The sequence below is a fragment of the Martes martes genome, assembly GCF_963455335.1.
Source record: "Martes martes genome assembly, chromosome: 5".
Lineage (NCBI taxonomy): Eukaryota > Metazoa > Chordata > Mammalia > Carnivora > Mustelidae > Martes > Martes martes.
In genome coordinates this window covers 63611683-63629628 of record NC_137892.1, presented here as the reverse complement: position 1 = coordinate 63629628, position 17946 = coordinate 63611683, and the positions used below count along the sequence as shown (strand labels likewise).

The 17946-nt window shown below is 36.7% G+C and overlaps 1 protein-coding gene across 2 annotated transcripts in view; it reads right to left on the bottom strand.

The window, feature by feature from the left end:
- Positions 1-12410: 12410 nt before the first annotated feature.
- TBCA (tubulin folding cofactor A) overlaps positions 12411-17946 on the bottom strand; it is a 74667-nt gene continuing 69131 nt past the window's right edge. For both annotated transcript variants that reach the window (XM_080803562.1, XM_080803561.1), the window contains 2 exons: positions 15118-15204; positions 12411-12761 (listed from right to left, as the gene is read on the bottom strand). In XM_080803562.1, the coding sequence (XP_080659688.1) occupies positions 12681-12761; positions 15118-15204 (168 nt within the window). In that variant the 3' untranslated portion in view covers positions 12411-12680. The remainder of the gene's footprint in view (positions 12762-15117; positions 15205-17946) is intronic.

The following is a 17946-nucleotide window of genomic DNA, read 5'->3' as shown; positions in this document are numbered from 1 at the left end:
CAATATGTAATCAACATAAAATTATTAATGAAATATTTCATAATCTTCCTTCAAACTGAATCTCATGACATACCTCAATTTGGACAGTCTACACTTCAAATGCTCAAAAGCCAAAAGTGGCTAGAAGTTACTATATTGGAAAGCACAGATACAGAAGATCCAATATCCGAATAATGAGAATTCCAGAAAGAACAAAAAAGAGGAAGACACAGGATTCTGGCAACAGACGTCTCAACACAAGACAGAGGCAGAAGGATACCACCAGGAGGACAAGTATGTGTCAGAGAGCTACCAGTTCCTAGTGGGGCTGCAGGATGGAGGCTCCAGAAGGGAGGGTTCCATGTAAAAAACAACCAATGGATGTTTAAAGGTTTAAATTCATTTGTCAGCTGTTTGAGAGATGTGTCAAAGCATTTGGGAAAAATTAAGGATTTATATAAATTAAACAAAAGTATTGAGCTATTATTAATTATAAGAAAAATAAATAATTGGGGGAAATCAAACATATAATCAGAGTACATTAATTGGCCTAAGAGAACTAAACCCTCAGCTATCATGGTGGGAAGTCAATAAATGATGGTGGAAAATGGGAAATCAAGACATGAGCAGTATATGCCTATGACTTAGAAATATGGTGGTAAACACCAGAAGGAACAGAGGAAAGAGTCAAAACTGTTTCTGGAGAGCGGGACTGGGAGGGCGGTGGGAGTTTGCTGCATCTTACAACCTTTTATATTATCTGATTTTAAGAACTTTGTCCATGTATTATTAATACCAAATAATTACAAATACATATATAAAACATAATAACATTAATATAGATAAATGCTAAGAGAGTTAAGAGTGAAATTATAAACCTCCAGAAGGAGTAGAGTGGGGAAAGTTTCTTAGAGGAGCTAGAAAGTAGAGTCTAGTAGAGTATGTCTAGTTTCTTTTTCATCCCCCAGGGGCAGGGAGGTTTTTAAATAAATAAAAATAGATTCCTAGATATCTATGAATTTGAAAGATGGTAAAAATGCTAATTCGTTTGTAGTTGTTTTTCCTTTGTAACTACTCAAGTTGCTGTAACCAGCAATCTTGATTATCAAATATGGAACTAGAAAGATGTTAAAGATTATCTAACTCTCTAATGTCATAATTACCTAAGGGGTTGTTAGTAAAACAACTATTTGTAGGCCTAGCCTCAGACCCCCTGCACCAGAATCTCCAAAGTAAGGCTCAGTTACCCGTATGTATGTATGTATGTATGTGATAGAGGCTATTTTATTTTTTTGTTTTTAAGATTTTATTTATTTGAGAGAGAGAGAGAGAAAGAGAGAGTGCGAGCATGAACAAGGGGGAAGGACAGAGGGAGAGGGAGAGAAGCAAACTCCCTCCTGAGCAGGTCTTGATACCAGGACCCCAGGATGATGACCTGAGTCGAAGACAGACACTGAACCAACTGAGCCACCCAGGTGCCCCTCAATCATCTCTATTTTTAAAAAGCTCCCCAGTGGATTTGGCAATTATCTAGGAGTAATATGAACCCTCTTAAAAAGCCAGTCCTTCATTTCACAGGTCGGGGAAACTGACATACTGGTAACTGAAACCGGTGGTTCTCAAAGCGTGGTGCCTGGCCCAGCACTTGCTGCAGTATCTGGGAACTTGTTAGAAGTTGGAACATGTGATTTTCAGACCCCATTCTGGACCTATTGAATCACAAACTGGTTTTTTTTTTTCTTTTTGTTTGTTTGTTTAAAGATTTTATTTATTTGACAGAGATCACAAGTAGGCAGAGAGGCAGGCAGAGAGAGAGGAGGAAGCAGGCTGCCTGCTGAGCAGAGAGCCCGATGTGGGACTCCATCCCAGGACTCTGGGATCGTGACCTGAGCTGAAGGGCTTAACCCACTTAACTCACTGAGCCACCCAGGCGCTCCCACAAACTGTTTTAATAAAATCTTTAGGTTACTCTGATGTACACCCAAATTTAAGAACTATAATGAGTTAAACTATCACATGAGGGTAGCAGTTGGTGCAATAGAAAGCTTATCATCCAATCATGTCTCGTTTTATAGAGGAGAAATGGAAAACCAGAAAATTTAAGACTCACCCACCGGAGTGCCATTAGCATCTTGGTACCGTAAGGAAGACAGTGTCTACAAGTTGAAAATGCTAAAGCCAAAAAAGCTGAGGCAGCCAGAGCCCTAAATCACATCACTGAACAGCTATTCTGAACTCAGAACCATCTACTCCCAGATTTCAGTTGTGTGGGACCCTTGATCATCTCTGTTGTTTACATTGGCTTTGGTCAGGTATTCTATTACTAACAGCTGAACACATTCTAGGTGATCCAGAGGTCCTCTGAAAACTGCAGTTTTCACTTTATCTCTTACCCGGAATGACTTAGACAGCTGCGGCATATTATACAACATCCAAACTGAAAGTTTGTGTTGGTCCCTTCCTCTGGGCTCCAATAAGACCTTCTATGACTCCCATTCTGATATCAATTTTGATGTGTGGGTCTATCAGATGGGTGTCCTACAATTTAACTCAGTTCTGACACTATCTACCTAGAGACAGCATCAGATTCCACAGTCAAGGGTTCAGTCCTACAAGACTGCCCCCCACCACAACCAAACCTAGATTATCACTTCTGCTTCTGACAGATCAGCTATAGATTGGAGGTTCCAATAGCCCCTTCCTTGGGTTTGATTAATTTGCTAGAGCAGCTCAGAAAACTCAGAGAAACAATTTACTTACTGGATTACTGGTTCATTATAAAAGGGTATAACTCAGGAACAGCCAGATGGAAGAGATGCATAGCTTCAGTGGTTCTCCAGGAGTGCCCCTCTCCCGAGGCTCCATGGTTTACCCACCAACCCAGAAGGTTTTCCTTCCTTTTCAGTTTTTATGGAGGCTTTATTCCGCTGGCAGGATTGATTAAATCATTGGCCACTGGTGATTGATTCAACCTCCAGGCTCTCTACCTTCCCCAGAAGTCACGGGGAAGACTAAAAGTTCCAAACCTCTAATCACAAGGTTGATTTTCCTGGCAATCTGCCCCCATTCTTCCGTGCTTCCAAAAAGAGCCACTGAATCGACATAAGCTCAGATGTGGTTGAAAATGGTTTGTTATGAATAGTAAGACACCTTCATCACACTTTTTCCCCCCCAAAGAATTCTTCCCCACCCCCAGGGGTAGAATTTAATGATTCCTCAGTTACATATAATACCCAGTGCTCATTTTATCAAGTGCCCTCCTTAATACCCATCACCCATTACCCCATTCCCCACACACACCTAACTCCCCTCCGGCAACCCTCAGTTTGTTCCCTAGAGTTAAGAGTCTCTTATGGTTTATCTCCCTCTGTGTTTTCATCTTATTTTATTTTTCTTTCCCTTCCCAGGGAACTATGTTCATCCGTTTTGTTTCTTAAAATCCATGAGTAAAATAATTTGGTATTTGTTGTTCTCTGACTTATTTTGCTTAGTGTAATACACTCTAGTTCCATCCACATCATTGCAAATGGCAAGATTTCATTCTTTTGGATGGCTGAGTAATATTCCATTACACAAACACACACACCACATCTTCTTTATCAACATCTTCTATATCCATTCATCAGTCGATGGACATCTGGGTTCTATCCATATTTTGGCTATGGTGGACATAGCTGCTATGCACATTGGGGTGCATGTGCCCCTTTGAATCACTATGTTTGTATCCTTTGGATAAACACCTAGTAGTGCAATTGCTGGGTTGTAGGGTAGTTCTATTTTTAATTTTTTGAGGATCCTCCATACTGTTTTCCAGAGTGGCTGCACCAGCTTTCATTCCCATCAACAGTGTAGGAGGGTTCCCTTTTTTCCACATACTTGCCAACACCTGTTGTTTCCTGACTGGTTAATTTTAGCCATTCTGCCTGGTGTGAGGAGGTATCTCATTGTGGTTTTGATATGTATTTCCCTGACACTTTTATCACTCTTATCACTTAGGAAATTCCAAGGGTTTCAGGAACTCTGTGCCAGAAACAGTACAGACCAAATATCTATTTCTTATTATAAATCACAATATCACAATGACCTTTATCACAGCACTTGGTCCACTGAAATATAAGCATAAGTTATGGGATCATGAACTTCTTAACTATATATTCCCAGAGCCTAGCACAGTACCTGACATATAGTAGGTACTGAATGAATAGTTGTGTCATGAAGAATGGATTCTAACTCTGTTCTTGTTACAAATTACTATGGCTATTGCTTCTCTTTTATTTTGTCTACAGCCCCAACTATTTCCTTACCCAAGGGTTTGCTAACTTCCTTGTATATTTATAAACAAAGTAATAATTTCATTTCGATGTAGCCTTTCCGCTAACAGAAACTACAGTTTTTCCTCTGAATCATAGTTTTCTTGCCACCTGTGGGATGACCATCTCTCTCTTTGCGGAAGTGGATGTAAAAAGTGGATATTCAGAAGAGAACAACTCCCAGCCGGAATCAACCTGCAGACTAAATTATGTTCGCCAGGGGTCTGGAGGGGGTGCAGGGTCTGGAATGAGTTGAAGGGAGTGGAGAGTAGAAGAATCAGGACAATGGTGCTAGCTGTCCTGCAAAGCTGAGCAAAGTCTTTGCTAAGTGGGCCACCGACATCCCAGAGCCAAGCCAAGGCTAAGTTCCAATGACTGGGATCCTTGTACTCTAAATGCTTAAAAAGGAGGTTGCCCATCAGAGTACTTAGAGAAGGCTCTGCTTTATGTCTCCTTGGGGCTTTCTGATCAGGAAGGGAGACTGTGGTGCTGACAGCTATATTTCTCAGGGAGGGGGGCCAAACACTAGTATGAGCTCCACTCTTTTCCTTGGGAATCTGCTCACCTGTGGGTGCTGTCAGCAACCTGCTTGGAGATCTACACACTTGGGAATTTGGGGAGCAGGTCCTGCAGCAGGAAAAGCTCTCTAAAGTGAATGTTCGAATCAGGCTAAGACCATGATAGATTACTTTCCTCAATTTTGTCTTGTGTCCACTGTACCTTCCAGACTCAGATAACTCCTCAGAAAATCATTTGCCTTTAAAAGGAGCAGAAGGGATGTCAAGTGCTGTCTTTCTCCCTGAGATAACCTAACAAATGTCAATTTTCTGCAGTGTCAAATCCTTTAGCTCAGCCCCATCACTTTCATGACAGACCCCATCCCTTTTCCCAGCGCACCTGGAACAAGCCCACCGCACAGGAGCCCGCTTCAGTTCTCACAAGCCAACCCCATTGCACTGCACTTTTCGCTTCTGCAGGCAACCCCTGGCCCTGCGGCTCAGCAACACTTTCTCTTCCCTTTGTTCTTCTTCTGGCCTGGGGTGGCAGCAGTTTCCTGCAGTTTTTGATCTCTGATTGCTTCACCATTTTCTATTTTTTCCTCCCTTCCTTCCTTTCCTTCTTTCTTCCCTCTCTCCCCCCCTTCCTTCCTTCCCTCCTTTCCTGTTACCATTTCCTATTTGATGTTCAGCTCTTCCATCATTTACAAAACAATTCCTACATTCAATTCTCTTTGGAATTTCTCTTAAAATCCCTTTAAACTACTTGGTTTTTGTAGGGTCCTGGCTGACAGTCGCTCTTCCTGTGTGTGAGGATCTATATAAGGTGCCAGGACACATCATCTGAGGCTGTGCTGTCATCACCCTGTGTCTACATCTGTGGAGGTTCCAGCTTAGGTTAAGCCGATGGTCCGTATTCTTGTAGCTCACAGGGTAAAGTACGGCTTGTAGAACCCACATGGGGTCTCTCTCTACATAGTGCATATTCTTAAACCCAGCACTAACAATCTGTGTCTCATTTATGGAAATTTGGGGGACAGCTTTACAGTGTGAGGACCCACATGGTTTGCTGTTTCTTCGGCCTGGAATATTTCAGGTCTCAATTTAAATCTCATTTTCCTGAGGAAGCCTCCTCCATCACTCATAGTTCACACTGAATGCTTCCATCCCTGTGTACCTACAGTCCCTAGGCCTTCCTTACTCTGTCTCTCCTAGATTGTATTTGCTTGTCTGCTGTTTGCCTTTCTTGCCACACTGGAAGTCGCCTGAGGATAGGGAGTATGCCTCTTCTTGTTCACCATTCTATTCCTATTATCTTGCACAACAAAGTTTTGATAAATAAATGAATGAAACACTCTTAGACATGAGGGACAAGGTGTCACTCTGCTGGTCTAGAACCTGTGAGTCTCTACAGGGCCTGGGTCATTAAAGTCCAAGCATCCTGCCTGGCTTCCAAGAGCATTCAAAACCTAGCCTGACCACCTGTTCACTTTAGCTTTCTCCATGACTCTTCAGCCCAACAAGCCCACCACTCCACATGGGCCAGTAACTTCTTAGATATAAGCAGTAAGAGGTACTGTCGCAACTGCTCACCTTCCTTCCTTCTATCCCACCATCCTTCAAGTCTCACCCTCCATCTTGTCCATGAAGTGTCCCAGGTAACTCTATTCTGGTCTTAAAATTCTTACCATCCATGTCTTTTATTGATTCTTAGCATCTGAATACCATCTTCATCAACCCACAAGGGTTGTAAGGGAAGAGCCTTGCATGATAGATGCTGAAAAAGGTCAAATGCTTGTTTTCTTTGCCCCACTTGCCAAAGGGAGGGTATGAGCCTAAACCTTGGCTTCACCAATCGGAAACAACTCATCCTAGACATTGCAATCTGAACTGGTGTTGTAGAGCAAGGATGATGATGTCGTACTTTCTCTGGTGGTAATGGCTGTGGTGGTCGCCAGAGCTCCTAGGACAACCATGGCAAAGAGGGAACTGGCTGTGTACAGTGTCCAGGGATCCTGTTTCAATATCCAACTGCATTATCTCCTACATTATCCTCTTCCTAATTCCCTATTTTCAAGATTTTCTTGGATAGTTGATTTTTTTCCCCTAAATACACAATTTCGATAATTGTGGTATTGGACTCATATATTAATTTGTGGAGAATTTCCATCTTTAAAATATTTTCACTAAGTGTATTATGTTTTCTATTTCCCTATACACTCACTGCATAGTATCAATTTAAAATTCATTATTCTATTAGTTTCACCAATGTTTTCTTCTACCTTTCAATCTTTTTTTTCACTTATTTTGGTGTGAGAGATGAAACAGAGATCCAGCTTTATCCACCTCCCCAATTAGCCAGTTATATCCTTTATCATATACTGAATTCTCATAAGTATATATTTGGGTTCACTCCTGAGTTCTATTCTCTTTGATCTTCTATTCTTTTTTTTTTTTTTAAGATTTTATTTATTTACTTGACAGACAGAGATCACAAGTAGGCAGAGAGGCAGGTAGAGAGACAGAGAGGAAAGCAGGTTCCCTGCTGAGCAGAGAGCCCGACGTGGGGCTCGATCCCAGGACCCTTGGATCATGACCTGAGCCAAAGGCAGAGGGTTTAACCCTCTGAGCCACCCAGGTGCCCCTAATCTTCTATTCTTTTACCATACATTTAATTACTGCAACTTGACAAAGTTTTAATAGTGAGCAAAATTAGTTTTCCCTCATTGTTATTTTTTCATATTCCCATCCCAGTCTAATTGGATTTTATAGTCATTTCCTAAAATTCTCCTCCACCCAGCCCTGTTGTATTTTACTTCATTGAATTTACAAATTGACATAAAAGGAAACCATGTTTTGCCATTAATTTTCCATATATAGTACAAGTCATTTTTAAAAATGTTATCTTCTATGACTCAGTAGGGATTTATTTTCCCATTTTATTTGGTTATTGCTGGCATGTAGAAAAGCTGGGGTTCTACGTATTAGTCTTTTAGCACTGTAGTGTAACAAAGTATCACAAACTTGATGGCTTATAACAAAAGAAATCCATTGTCTCAGTTTTGGAGGCTCAAAGTCTGAAATCAGATCAAAGACAGAATCTGCTCCATGCCTTTCTTGTAGCTTCTAGTGTTACTTTGGGTTTCTTGGCTTGCATAATTCTAATCTCTACCTATGTTGTCATATGGCCTTCTCTCTGTGTCTTCACATTGTTTTAGGACACCAGTCATAGATTAAGGGCCTACCTTATTCTAGTATGACCTCACCTTAACTAATTACATCAGTGAGGACCCTCTTTTTTTTAAAGATTTTATTTATTTGACAGAGAGAGACACAGTGAGAGAGGGAACACAAGCAGGAGGAGTGGAAGATGGAGAAACAGGCTCCCCGCTGAGCAGGGAGCCTGACTCGGGGCTCGATCCCAGGACCCTGGGATCATGACCTGAGCTGAAGGCAGACGCTTAAGGACTGAGCTACCCAGGTGCCCTGAGGACCCTCTTTCTAAATGAGGTCACAGTCTTAGTACTGGGGGTTAGGATTTCAATATATCTTTTGGGGAGACACAATTCAATCCATAAAAATCCTACATATTACTTTTGCAGCTCTCCACTTTAACTACCTCACTCCTCCTAAGGTGACTCTTGCATTTACCTCGTACATATTTTATCAACTGCATACAGTGAAAAGGATGCATCTTTTTCACTTTCTCATTTCATCCTCTTTCTAGTCTCATTGGCCAATACTTTATCACACTGAGCCAACAGGTATTCATGTTTTAAAAATATGCTTCATTATTTTTGAGATTTGAATTTGATTATTATTGAAGTGAAACATTTTTGAAAAACCTAGCTGTTTGTATTTCTCCTTTTATGAATTATGAGTTTCTATCCTTTATCTATTTTTTATACTGGGGACTCTTTATTAATTTGAAAGGGCTCTTTGTGCATTAAAAATAATACTGTCTTGTGACATATATTCCCAAGACTTTAAAAGAACCTTGTCAACTATCTAACAGTCAACAAAAAGCAAGAAACAAAATATAAGGTTCTGATCTACTGTCTCATAAATTAATTATACCTTCAGTGCAATAGTCCAATACACGAACAAATGCCTCTCATATTATAAGAGCAATAAGACGAATAGTGGAGTGCAATATAGGTTTTTATGAAGCACTCTTGAAAATTTCAAGTACACTAATACTTATAACTTGTTTCATAGTGCACCATTTCTCAACCATTCAATTTCTTTCCAGCTAAAAGCACTCAAAAGAGTCTCAAGGACTAAATTATCCGATTAACCCTTTAATGCCAAACGCTGCACAGCTCTTGCTCATATACATGTCAAGTTTACACTGACATTTAAAGGCCCTAACTTCCAGTTAAAGAAAGGATTAATCTGTCGTTGGTTTATCTAAATGGCCAAATAATAAGATTTAAGTGATAACCAGCTGTAGGATATGTCCTTATTAAATTTGATAGGATTTTTAAAAAGCCAAGTAATGTAATGAAGTTTGCAAAGTAATTTAGATTAACCAGGTTTGACTGCTCAATTTGGAAGTGATTCAGTGCACAGGTAGAGGCATAGAGATGATTTTTAAATATTGGGCTTGAATGTTCCTGACCAGAAAATCAAGAAATGTTGAATGAACATTAAAATATATTGTTTTAGCCAGCTTTCATTACTCATAATATAAATACATGCTTATTTTAGCAGGATTTTTTTTTTTTAAACTTGCCACAAGTTTCATTCCTTCCCAAGGAACTATTTACATAACTTATGGTACAAAATATAGTGCGAAGTATGATATGGTACAAAATATGACAGGATAGCTTAGTTCTTGAAATGCTAACATTCACCCGAAATGTGAATGTCCCAAAAGCACAGCCACAAAGCTCCTGTCCAGGACTTTGGGGGAATATTTTCATTTACTAGTATTGAATCTTCATTAGCCAAGAATGTCCAGGTGAAAATGCTAGAACTTGGAAATGCTCTCTGGCATTCACTGGATTTGGTTACTTTAACTCATTCCACATGTTGTGTTTCTATTTCCTTACCTTATGCACATTCTTACCTCCTTAGAAATTATGTGCCCTTTGCTATGCAGAAAAATACAGAAAAGTTAGGTTTACAACTTGATTCTGTCACTTGTCTTTGTTTTGCCTATTTACTCGATGAAAGCCATTAATTAGTATGTGCAAGGACTAAGGGCACCTAACAAATATTAAATGATCACATGTTACAATGACACTTTATACCTGCAATGTGTGTAACTGCACATATTCACAGAGACAACTACTCTGAGACCTAAGTTTATATGTATTATAAGCTATTATTTATATATAGGATAAACAGTTACTGTTTATCATAAATAAAGAGAAAGGAAGACAAAGACAATTCTTATTAAGTAGAAGCATTTTATATAATTGTATTAGAGTAGTGTTATTCACAATTCAATAGCAGGTGGTCATAATCATTGTTAAAAAAACAGAATAAAGAACAACTGAGAAATTGTACATATTAAAGATACTTATTGTTTTATGTATATATAGACCTCCATAAGTATGTACTGGGTCACAATGAAAAACATGTTTCTTATTGAGGTTTGCAGTAAAAAGTTTGAAAAGCACTGTAATATTAAGTGTGTTTGTGGTGTGATGGTATCCTTCATGGCATTCTTTCCCTCACTCCAGAGGTTTTCACCTCTTGCTTTTCACTTATTCTACAAATGTTTACTGAGCAACTGCTATATGTTGGTTGGGGATCAGGTACTGGAGAGAGAAAAAGGCAACCTTACTTTTGGAAATTTCTACCTATTATCCTACAGGTGTTAAGTTTTTAACCAAAAGCTTAAAAGCAAGCTAACACTGCATGAATTACAACTGTTCTTAACTTACTGTGCCTCTTGATGGCCGTGAAAACATAAGTGGAATGTGTCAAAAACTTCCAGGAATAAGCCTTCACAGAATACGAAGCTTCTTGCTGCGTCTCATTAATGTCTGGAGAGATATCCAGTATGAAATCTGTAATTGAGACAGCAATTCTCTAAAGGTGTATTTATTTTCATCTACCTTGTTAATTTCTACTTTCCTAGGCTTTTTGGCAAGAAAATAATTTTTTTTCAGCAACCAAGACTTGAGTTGTGGCTGTAAAACATCCCTTTCAGAATTACTTTTTTCTGGAGGGACCAATATTTTTTGCTTTGAATATATGTTATTTATGTATTTGGCAGAAGGTTGAAATGAAATTTTTTACACTTAAAAAAAATAGTAAAATACTTTCTTTAAATGCTATCTTACTTGGAAAACTAAATATGCCATCCCACCCACCACCAAGAAACCAAATTATTCTTGGGACTTAACACCAACCACAAAATAATCTAGAGTTTTAATTCTCCTGCTCAAATCTCTAATATTAAGAGAAAGCCTTAGTAGAAAGTTTTACATTGTAATTGTGTTTTTATTTCTTTACTCTTCCTCTCCCCACCTCATGTACTTTAAAAATGGCATGTAATATTTTAAGATGATGACATTTCAATTTAGAAATGCTTCTGATATATGTTATTAAGTAATTTTCTACATGTATAAAGATTTTAAAAATGATGGATTCTGTGCTTTGAAACAATAGCATACCCTTTAGAAATAACAGCAGGAAAGAATAGTATTATTTTTCTCTTCTCTGATCTTTCTGACAGATTCAATAGATGTTATGGTTTCTGGTGATCACTGGTGACTTTCAAAATCAAACCAATTACCCTACAAGTATGTATTATACATATAGCAGCAAAAATTCAGATTTTGTTATTTTTTCAATTATGGCTTTTAAAGTTTAAATGCTATTATTAGTATTTTAGTTCATTAGATCACTGTTCATGGTAGGCTGATGATATAAAGGTTTATACACATTTTCAAGAAACAGAAGAAAACTAAATGAGTTGTCATGTATTTTTAAGACAAATGACAAATTTTTAAGACAAATTATAAATTTTTTAAATTTTTAATTTTAAAAATTTTATAAATTTTTAATTTTTAAGACAAATTATAAACTCAAATGATTAGGTAATTAATTGGTTTACAACTGTACTGGAAAAATACTTAGTGATAAAATGATAATCTTTTCCAGTCAGTTAAGATTATCCAGGTTTGGCTATGACAGTGTATGCTGGAGCTGGCTCAAATCTTCCCAACCTTGTGTTCAATGATGTCATGTCGGTAGCCTGAAATTAGTCACAGCAGGAGTACTTATACCACAGAAGTAAGAGGCTCCCTTTCCATTTTGAAGGTCTGTTAAACATTTCCCAATATACCATTATTATTCCTTTAAAATACAATTCAATTCTTTGTTCACAAGAATCTTACTTGGAGATCTAAATAATTGATGTTTTTTGTACAAATCTATCTTTCTGGGAAGAGATTTAAATGTTTCCATTAGTTAGTGATGGAAATGTTAGACTTTCACTGTAAAGGGATAAATATGTGAGGCCTTATTCACAGACAAGTTCTTCCTTTCTTTTGAGGGAGTTGTACCCTACTCAGAATAAACTGTTCAAAATTTGGGTTTTTATCTAAAAATAAAGGTATCCTATTTTTAACTCAATCCACACTTATGAAGCAAAATACCTAGACTTCGAAGAGAACCTAACAGATTTTAATTCTGTCAAAAATGTCTATGATTTCATGATAAAAGGTTAATTAAAAATATTTTGTAAAGTATGAAATAAACAATTTTAGACGAACTCATTTATTTGACACGTTAAATTAGGCAAAGAAAAATATATGCAACTGCATAAAAAGAATCACATTCTCATACTACTTGAACATACAGCAGTGGTCAAAAATAATGAATTGTGGAATGGATCCCAGGATTTAATGCAAAAAACATCCTGTACAGAAAAACTTCAGGCTTCTAACTTCACTGAATCCAATACTAAACGTGCTTCCTTATATTCCTCAGTTTCTTCCAAGTCTTTTTCACTCTCCTGAAATGAAATATAATAAAATGAGATTCATCCTTCTCAAACTTCAGTGCTATTATTTACTTAATATTATAAACCATCAATATAAAGGCTCAAAAATTAACACAAAAAGGATTCCAAACCTCATCTAAATATTGTATAATTTCACAGATTTCCCATAGTTTTGTTTTTTATAGGCAAGAGAAGAAGTAACAGGTTTTGTTGTTTCACTGTATAGCATCCTCACAGAGTAAGTGAAAAACAGGGTCACCTAAAGCTATTAGCATTAAATAAACACATAAAAACCTCAGAAAAATGAAAAAAAGTATTCTCATTTTGTCAACATGTCACCATACAAAAAGGATTAATATCAATGGACTAAAAATAAAAAAAATGATGCTTTACTAAAATGTCACATATATGGTAATATTCAGACGACAATAATCTTTGAACTACCCACAATGACAAAGAAGGGTAGTGGTGTCACACCAGAGATAAGCATAATCTTTGAATCAGAAAACCAAACTGTCTGCTTACTAATCAGTATTATGCATTTTACTACAAGGAAACAAAATACTAACACCTTTTATTTGTTGATATCCAAAGACTGAGTTTTTCCTCGATACTTTATACATAAAACTCTTACTAACATATTATTATGTGAAGAGATAAATGAAACAGTATCATCTAAGTTATTCTGCATATGAACTTTTGTTTGATTTTTACTTAAATAAGTAAAGCTATGACCAGTTATTTGTGTTGGGTCAATAAAAGCTGAAGATGTACGAAGAGTTACAGAGCAGAGAGAATAAAGTATGTGTGTTTCTTTTTCTTTTTTTTTTTTTTTAATTTATTTATTTATTTGACAGAGAGACAGACAGTGAGAGAGAGGGAACACAAGCTGGGGGAGTGGGAGAGGGAGAAGCAGGCTTCCCGTAGAGCAGGAAGCCCAATGCAGGGCTCGATCCCAGGACCCTGGGACCATTACCCGAGCCGAAGGCAAACGCTTAATGGACTGAGCCACCCGGGTGCCCCTGTGTGATTCTTTAATAGGAAAATTTAAAGCAAAAGGAGTGAGAATTTGCTTAACTCAGACTACAGGCAAAAATTTCTTAAAACCTCTATATTACACCTAAACATGTCTCTGTTCTGGGTTACTAAGTATAAGCTCTTTGAGGGTAGAAATATTGTTGACTACATCCATACACACAAGTATATCATTCAAAGACAGTATTATTCTTTTTAAGCAATTTCTATTACTTTTTCAGCTACTAGATTCATGAGAGAAAAAAGCACTTAAGTTGTCAGGAAATAAAAATGGTGCTTCTGTCTCAGTATTTTAATATAGTAATTATTTCCTGCTTTCATCTATCTTTTATTTCAAAACCACAGTTTTATTTTTGGCTGTTAAGGAGAGTTATCCTGACTTTGAAAGGTTCCTATAAATAAAAATGGAGTTCTGTGTCAAAATTAAAATAAAATGTGAACATATCTCTGTTTTTTTTCTTACAGATTTAGTCCTAATATAATTTTGGTGGGAAAACAAATATCATTCTTTTTCAAAGAATACATATAATCATCCTGAGAAAGCCTCACAAGATTTTTGTTATAGAAGGCGTAACCATGAATCACGAGACAGCTAGTAGCTAGTTAATATTAGCTCAAGAAACAGAAACATAAAATGAGATTAGTAAAGGAAATATCAGAATTCATCAAATTATCATCAAACAGCGAAAACAACTGGCTAGAATATAGTATCATGCAGTTATCTCTGTTAAGAAATAGGAGGACTTTTAATTGTTTTTAGAATCTTTTATAAAATGATTCTGCCACTGTATCACAAGGCACTTAACACTAGCAAGGATGGTAACAGTGTTATCTTGTTCCAAGTTAACAGGAAAACACTGCCTATATTACAAGGTGTTTTTTCCTCTCAAACTGAATAAGGTTTGACTCTAAAAGGATTCCAGATCCTTTTCATAAGGGCCCAGATTCATTTGAAGCATCTGGATCTTCTGAAACTTTAAATAGTCTACTTATCTTTAATGTGCCAAAAAAAAGATCTTTATGTATAAATACTAAATATTTCAAGATACTGCTGGACAATGTTAGTGCTCTGAATATCTACCATAATAACTCAAATATATTTAATTAACTAAGTTTAAATAAACAGAATAAACATGTTGGTTATAGTACTTCTACTGGAGGCTAATTAAAACACAATTTAATCTCTACTAGTTATTTTAAAATATACTGGCACACAGGGCAAGTGAACAAAATATGTCCTGAACTAGTTTACAGCACTGAATACTTAAGATTTTGGCCTTCCATGTATTACACTGAAAGAATGTTTAAACAGAACAGAGGAGAATTTACTTACTAATAACTGCAGAAGATCAGTATATGCTGCTTCCAACCTGCGCTGGCAATCTGGGATCATCATCCGGGACTCTTGCAGGATCTCTGCCTATAATGAAAATCTCTGTGAGACAAGCAGATAGATAGTAGAACTTACGTGTTTAGCTCACACTTCTGTAACTATCTAAAATAGGTCAGAAGAATCAGGAAAAAATTATAGGTATGTGAAATAGTTTAATATTTTTTTAAAAAATAGCTCAATATTTTAACTTAAATTGTGATTAGAAGTTAGAAAGAATGATTATCATACTGTAAAATACTCAAAGTACAAGTTTTAAATCATTTGGTAATCACCTTTTCATGCTAAGTGAAAATTAACTGGAAAAGCTTTTCACAGAGCATTTATTTAAAAAGGCTATTTAAAATAAACTATTTTTCCTGCTGTCACAAAGCACCTTTATCCAAAATGGGATCAGCTGGTTATATAAATATCTCCTGCATCTTCTGAGTAATAAAGAAAAACAGTGTTCAGATAATATCACATGGAGATAATTACTGCATGAAAAAAGTTATTGAGTTATTGATCACATCGTGTGCACACGGCAGGAGGTTCTTACTGAAAGACAGAGGTAAAGAAAAAGGAAAAGCAAAGACCAGCAGGTTCATATTTTTGATGCTTATCATGCATAAAAAGTTATTACTTATCCTTGTGCTTCATTTTAGGAGAGAGATTATTCTCCCCATGCACTTTGAGCCAAATTACCAACCTGGCACCCCTCTGAATCTAACTTCTGCCTATTCCTCCTGAAGACAGACACAACAGAATTAAACCCAAGAATATTTATTCTGGAGGGTATTTCTGGACTTAAAATACATCATTCAAAGCTGAACTATAAAATATCAGATCATAAAAGAAAAAAATCAAAGCAATCACTGAGAAACCAATCAGTAGGAAGGTAAATAAATTAGTGTCAGATGTTGTTACTCAAATACGTCTTTTTCCTATGGTGGCAGGAAGCTTTATCTCCTTAAACTATTCTCAGAGACACAAAAATCATTTAAACATTTATCTACAAAAAATAATGTTTGGGCAACTACCTTTGGTTAAAAGGGTACAAATTCCAAACTTTTACTAATTTTACTAATAAGCTTTATTAGCTAGCTCATATAAAACAAAAAGGAAAGACATAACTTAATGGTAATCATATTACATTTTAATAGAAACTTTAGTAAGCCCCAGTATCTTCTCCCTTTCCCTAATAGTTTTGTCATAACACACATTATAAACAAAAATCAGAATCATAATAAACAAGGATGCTCTCCATCCACATCTGTTTTCTCAGGTGAAAACCTATTTAACTTCTTTTACTAACAAGACACTGGCTGAAAACTTTAGACACAGGATCATGACTTTACTTCATTGCTAATCATACTATACGTAGATATTTAATCACTGTGACTAAATTATTTTTATGTATCTGGTTAGTATGAATATGTGTGAAAAAATCATTGATAGACATTTCACTGGATACCTGATTCATATTTCTTCCTTATGGACCACCCTTGAGAGTAATTTATAGGAATTAAATAAGATAAAATGAATATAAAGAGTAAGATCAAAAGCGTAAGTCAAAATGGATACTTCTAGAAAGTTTTTCGAAAGTTTTAGTATTGTCAATGAAATGAACTTTATACTTCTATTCATTATTATTCTATTCATTATTATGGAGCAAGAATCCTCATTTAATCTATCAAAAGAGGACTATGATGTAAATAGGGTCAAAGATCAGTCTCTCCCACGTACCATCCCCAATTCATTCAATAAGCTTACTATATATCTACAGGATGCCTGGTACAGGGGATGCAAAGATGAGTAAAAAGGGCGGTTTTTGTCCTCCATTCCAGTATAGGAGCATGAACATGAAAATAAACACTTGACACAGCTTCAAGAAGACTATGCCACTGGGAGCCAAAGGCATATAGTACAATGCTGGCTATGATGTGGAATCCATAAACCACATCTCTATCAAGGCCATAAATCGTAGACTTTACCTCATAACAATGAATTACAACTGCTAGAAATAATTTTAAAAGACCATATATAAGGTGTGACTATATAGTAAGAAACCCCTCAAAATACCTGAACTAAAGTAAATGAGTATTATCTTTCAAAGTGTTCTCCTTGGGAAGGAGTCACTCAGATGAATGGAGCCTCTCTTTAAAATATCTGAATAGGGTGGTTCAGTTGGTAGGCATCTGCCTTTGGCTCAGGTCATGATCTCAGGGTCCTGGGAACAAGCCCTACATCCTGCTCCCTGCTCAGCAGAAAGCCTGCTTCTCCCTCTCCCACTCCCCCTGCTTGTGTTCCCTCTCTCGCTGTCTCTCTCTCGTCAAATAAATAAATTCTTAAATAAAAGAAAATATCTGAATAAACTCTCAGTTTATTTTTTTTTAAGTTTTTAAAAAAATTTTAATTACAGTATTTTTAACATACAATGTTATGTTAGTTTCAGGTGTACAGGATAGTGATTCAACAATTGTATACATTATTCAGGGCTCATCATGATAAGTGTACTCTTTAATCCCCATCACCTATCTCACCCGAACCCCACTTACCCCACCCCTGGTAACAATCAATTAGTTCTCTACAGTTAAGAGTCTGTTTCTTGGTTTCTCTCTCTCTCTCTCAGTTTATTATAATGCCGACAAGACTGAGTTTAAGTCAGGATCTTGGCACAGATTGGGAGGTACAAGGAACCTTAAGTAACACAGCAGGATGTGGTCCTACTCACGTGTTACTGTTCTTAAAACAAGTTAGGATATTTTGGGGGGAAAGTTATTCAGGTAAAAT